Consider the following 4,397-nt stretch of genomic DNA (forward strand, 5'->3'; position numbering starts at 1 on the left):
CCAGGGGGACATGGGACACAGGGGGCCATGGGGACAGGCGGCATAGGGGACATGGGCACAGGGATGAGGGGGTGGTGCGATGCCAGAGGGGCAACCATCTCGGGGGTTTCATGGGGTGCACGTCGCTCCCACCCCTGCGGTGCCCGCTCCCAGAAGCTCCTGGTGAGGCACTGCCTCTGGCTCCTCCTCGCCAGACATGCCAGACAGGATCCAGCCCGCCCGGAGGGGTGCAGGCAAACACTGGCCCCCAGCTCACATTTGGGGTGCATCGGCACCACGGCGGGGGTTTCTCTGCCTGTGACACTGCAATCTTTGTCTTACAGACTCTGCTTTATCACGGTCTGGCTGTAAAATGGGGGGAACGGTAGCACCAGTCCTGAAGGCAGCTGCCCCCACAGGCATGCCTAATTTTAGGAGCTTTGTGAGAGCATCGAGCATCGTTTCTAAGTGGCTCTGTTGCTGGATCCAGAACATGGCACAGCGATGTGCTCTGACTTCCCTGTGCTGGACACTCAAGACCAACAGCAGCAGGTGGCAGGTCTGTTTCAATGTGCACCTGTCCCCCAAAAGTTGATGTGGCTGGTGATGCATCTCCACGGCTTTTCCAGGATGAAGGATGCAAGCCAACCTAATTACATAAACAGGAGAAAAATCAATGCCCTGGCAATGCCAGTCCTATTTCTGGCCAGAACATGTCAAAACTCACCTTCAAAATGCATCTTGAGTCATAACTGCATCCAATCCATGGGAGGAACCATGCTTCCCGGCCTCATCAGGTGCAGGGATGAACACCCCTCATTGCAGGATTTTCATCACATACAAGAACTCGATGCCAGAAAGCAAGAGTTTTGAGATGAGGATGAGGGGACAGGATGTACGTGACACAGCCTGGAGGTCCTCTTTGCTTGCAGGGTGGGACGGGGATCCCATGAAAAACCTTAACAAGGGGTCATGAATTAAAACCTGTGTTAAAAGCAGTACTTGTGTGAGCTGGCTAATTAAGATCGCAGAGGTAATTATAACACCAGACTGTCGGTCTCTGCACCAGCCCGAGTTTTGTGATGCTCCAACCTGAGACAGCAAGTATTTCATCATTCAGTATGATGGGGAGAGGCAGCTGAGTGACCCGGTGGAGCCATGATGGGATGATGGGCAGGCACGGCATCTCTGGAGGGAACAGTGATGTTGTGCCAGAGGTTTTGCAGCTGCAGGAACATGGGGTGCAGATTTTAAGAAGTTTATAGCTCTGTCCAGCTGCACAAAGCTTTTCAGAGGTCAGCAGGACACTCAGCACATCTCTGCCAAAAGATTTGTCCCTTGACAAACACCAGGCTCCAGAGCTCTGATGTACCTTCAGGACAGGATCTCCACGTGTTTTTAATGGCCAAAACCGTATTTTCCCTGACTTTGCTTTGGGAAACAGCTGGACCTTTCTGGCCAGATTTGAAAATAGTAATAATAATAATAACAACAACAACAACAACAACAACAACAACAGCTCATTAACATTTCAGAGAAAGCAGGTAAAGCTTGGCAAACTTCCCATTAACTTCAAACAGGGCTTTTTGCTGTGGAAAGCACCAGGCAGCATCAGAAACCAGCAAGCAGCCCCGGTTCCTGCAGTCGGGCAGCCAAGGCATCAGCTGGAGGAGCTGACAGCACACCGGCTGGCTTTCCTGCCAGAAATCAGCCTGGCAAGCCAGTTTGGTAGTCTGCCTGTGTCCTGCCAGAAAGCACCAAGGAAGATGTCACCAGTGATGAAACTGCTGACAACCCAGTGTACTCCACTGGGAAAATGATCCTTCAGAAAAATTTTAGCCAACCTGATGTTTGAGCGCCTGTGCCCAAATAGCAGCACCCTGTGGAATGCAAATCTCCCTTTTAACACAGGATTTTACCCTGGTCCCATGCAGAATTTACTGGGAGAGACGAACGTCTCAGCTGTGTAGTGGTGCAGCTCTAGCCATCTTGCTCTATGAAAAAGCCATATGCACATGCCAGTATCATGGCGCCACTTTAAACCTGTGACTCAATGCCTTTGCATGTGCTGTCACAAATTCTAGTTCATGCAAAGGCTGACTGCTTTGCTTGTGCATTTCTGCATCTCCTCTGGGTCCTAGGAGGTGTAGTTCATCTTTGCTCTGCAGGCCTGGTAGAAGGAGGCCAGTAAGCTGGACTCTGGATGTGGCAGACATCCCCAAGGACAGCTGATTTTCCTCTCACTTTTTGCTAAGACAGGTTTAGCAGGAGTGGGTGTCAAGCTTGCCTTCTCTCTCCAGTGATGAGTGCCCTGGGAGAGCGACCATTTTGAGCACATCCTCCTTGTTTTCCAAAGAGCCTGTCAAAGTCTTGCCTGGACTGCGTTCAGTCAGGACCCAAAGTATGACATGATAAAGTCTTGTTGGGTTTTCTCATCATTCAGTCTCAGACACCTAGAAAGCTCACTGGGTTTTGCAGCACACAGTTGACTCCACATGCTTATCTTTCCAGGGATACTTTCCTTAGGTTTCCTCAAAACCTCAAAGCCCAGCACTCACATCAGCTTTAGCCCTCTAAATTGAGGTCCTTATGGGTCCTTTTCCTTTCTTAGCACCCAAAGGAAAAGAAAATCATCTCTCTATGTACTTCCATTAGGAAGAGCAGCCAAAGGCTTATCTCCTCTGTTTACCAAGTGCTGCTTTTCCCATTAATAGCAATACCAAGAAGTATCTACATGCAGTTTGAAGGCTCCAACCTCACCTTGGTTTTGAGTTGAAAGTGGATGCCTACAGAAAAGGAAGGACAGTGGTGGCCCTGTGACCTGATGGCTGGAAAGGCTCCTCAGCAGCCACCATGAAACAGCCTGGAGCCAAGTCTAATTTCCAGCCGAACCTAAGTTGATGTTTGGAGGCCAGCCAGGAGCAGTGCCAGAGTAAGACCAAGCAACCTGTGTCCCGAGCTCTGCTCTGTCACCTCGCAGGCTGGTGGCTGGTGCTGAGTCCTGGCTGCACCCAGCCAGTGTGGGCTTGGGGAAGGACTGGAGTTGGCAGCTCCCCTGGGACTCACTGGGCACTGGGAGGTGAGGGTGTGAGGTGGGTTGAAAACTGGCCCAGAGGGTGGTGGTGATTAGTGGCACGAAGTCTAGTTGGAGGCCAGTCACTAGCGGCGTACCCCAGGGTTCAATATTGGGTCCAGTCCTGTTGGGAAGCAGCTTTTCTGAAAAGGACCTGGGGTCCTAGTGTACACCAAGCTGAACATGAGCCAGCAATGTGCCCTTGATGCAAAGAAGGTGAATGGTCTCCTGGGCTCTGCGTTAGGTAAAGCATCCCCAGTCCAATCATCTTCATTAACAATCTGGGTGATGGGGCAGGGCATACCATCAGCAGGTTTGCAGATGACACCAAACTGGGAAGTGGCTGATACTGCAGAGGGTCGTGCTGTCACCCAGAAGGACCTGGACAGGCTGGAGAAATGGGCTGACAGGAACCTCCTGAAGTTCTCCTGAACAAGGAGACATGCAAAGTCCTGCCCCTGGGGAGGAACGGCCCCAGGCGCCAATATACACTGGGGGCCACCCAGCTGGGAAGCAACCTGGCTGAAAAAGTCCTGAGGGTTTTGGTGGACATCAGGCTGAACATAAGCTGCAAAGAAGACTAATGGTGTCCTGAGCTGTGTTAGGCAACATATCGCTAGGAGGTGGAGGGAAGGGATGCTTCCCCTTTGCTCAGCAATGGTGGGGCCATCCCTGGAGTGTTGTGTCCAGTGCTGGGCTCCTCAGTACAAGAGAGACAGGGACATACTGGGGAGACCCCAGCGAAGGGCCACCAAGACGAATGAGGGACTGGAGGGAGGGTGCAAAGAAGAGGGAGCCAGGCTCTTCTCAGTGGTGCCCAGTGCCAGGACCAGAGGCAATGGGCACAAACTGGAACCGAGGAGGTTCCCTCTGAACATCAGGAAACGCTTTTTCACTGTGAGGGTGCCCGAGCACTGGCACAGGTTGCCCAGGGAGGCGGTGGAGTCTCCATCCGTGGAGGTATTCAGAAGCCGTCTGGACACGTCCTGGGCAACCGGCCCTGGGTGGCCTGGCTGGAGCAGGGGGCCGGACTGGACGACCTCCGGAGGTGCCTCCCCTCAACCAGCCTGTGGTTCTGTGAAGTCTCTCCAGAGGAACATGGGGCCTTTCCTCCACCCAGGGTCCCACCTTGGGGGTGACAGGAGGTGATGGGCTGACAGGGGCTCTGGCAGGTGATGATGGGGGTGACGGTGTAACAGGGGGCTGACCAGAGCTGTGACCAGACTGAGGTGGGGTGACAGGGCGGCAGAGGTCCCTCTGGGGACCCCCAGGGTCCGCGATGGGGCGTGGGGGGTGAGGAGGGTGTGACGGGGGTGTGACAGGGTGCGACGAAGCCATGATGGGG

General features: G+C 53.4%; 1 protein-coding gene across 1 annotated transcript in view; it reads right to left on the reverse strand.

The window, feature by feature from the left end:
• Positions 1 to 719, reverse strand: part of CCDC113 (coiled-coil domain containing 113) — a 9,008-nt gene extending 8,289 nt beyond the window's left edge. Inside the window, exon 1 of the mRNA XM_010585170.1 lies at positions 707 to 719. Within this exon, the coding sequence (XP_010583472.1) occupies positions 707 to 719 (13 nt within the window). The remainder of the gene's footprint in view (positions 1 to 706) is intronic.
• Positions 720 to 4,397: the final 3,678 nt, after the last annotated feature.

This window comes from Haliaeetus leucocephalus, unplaced genomic scaffold, assembly GCF_000737465.1.
Source record: "Haliaeetus leucocephalus isolate CR32 unplaced genomic scaffold, Haliaeetus_leucocephalus-4.0 Scaffold92, whole genome shotgun sequence".
In the NCBI taxonomy this organism is placed as follows: domain Eukaryota; kingdom Metazoa; phylum Chordata; class Aves; order Accipitriformes; family Accipitridae; genus Haliaeetus; species Haliaeetus leucocephalus.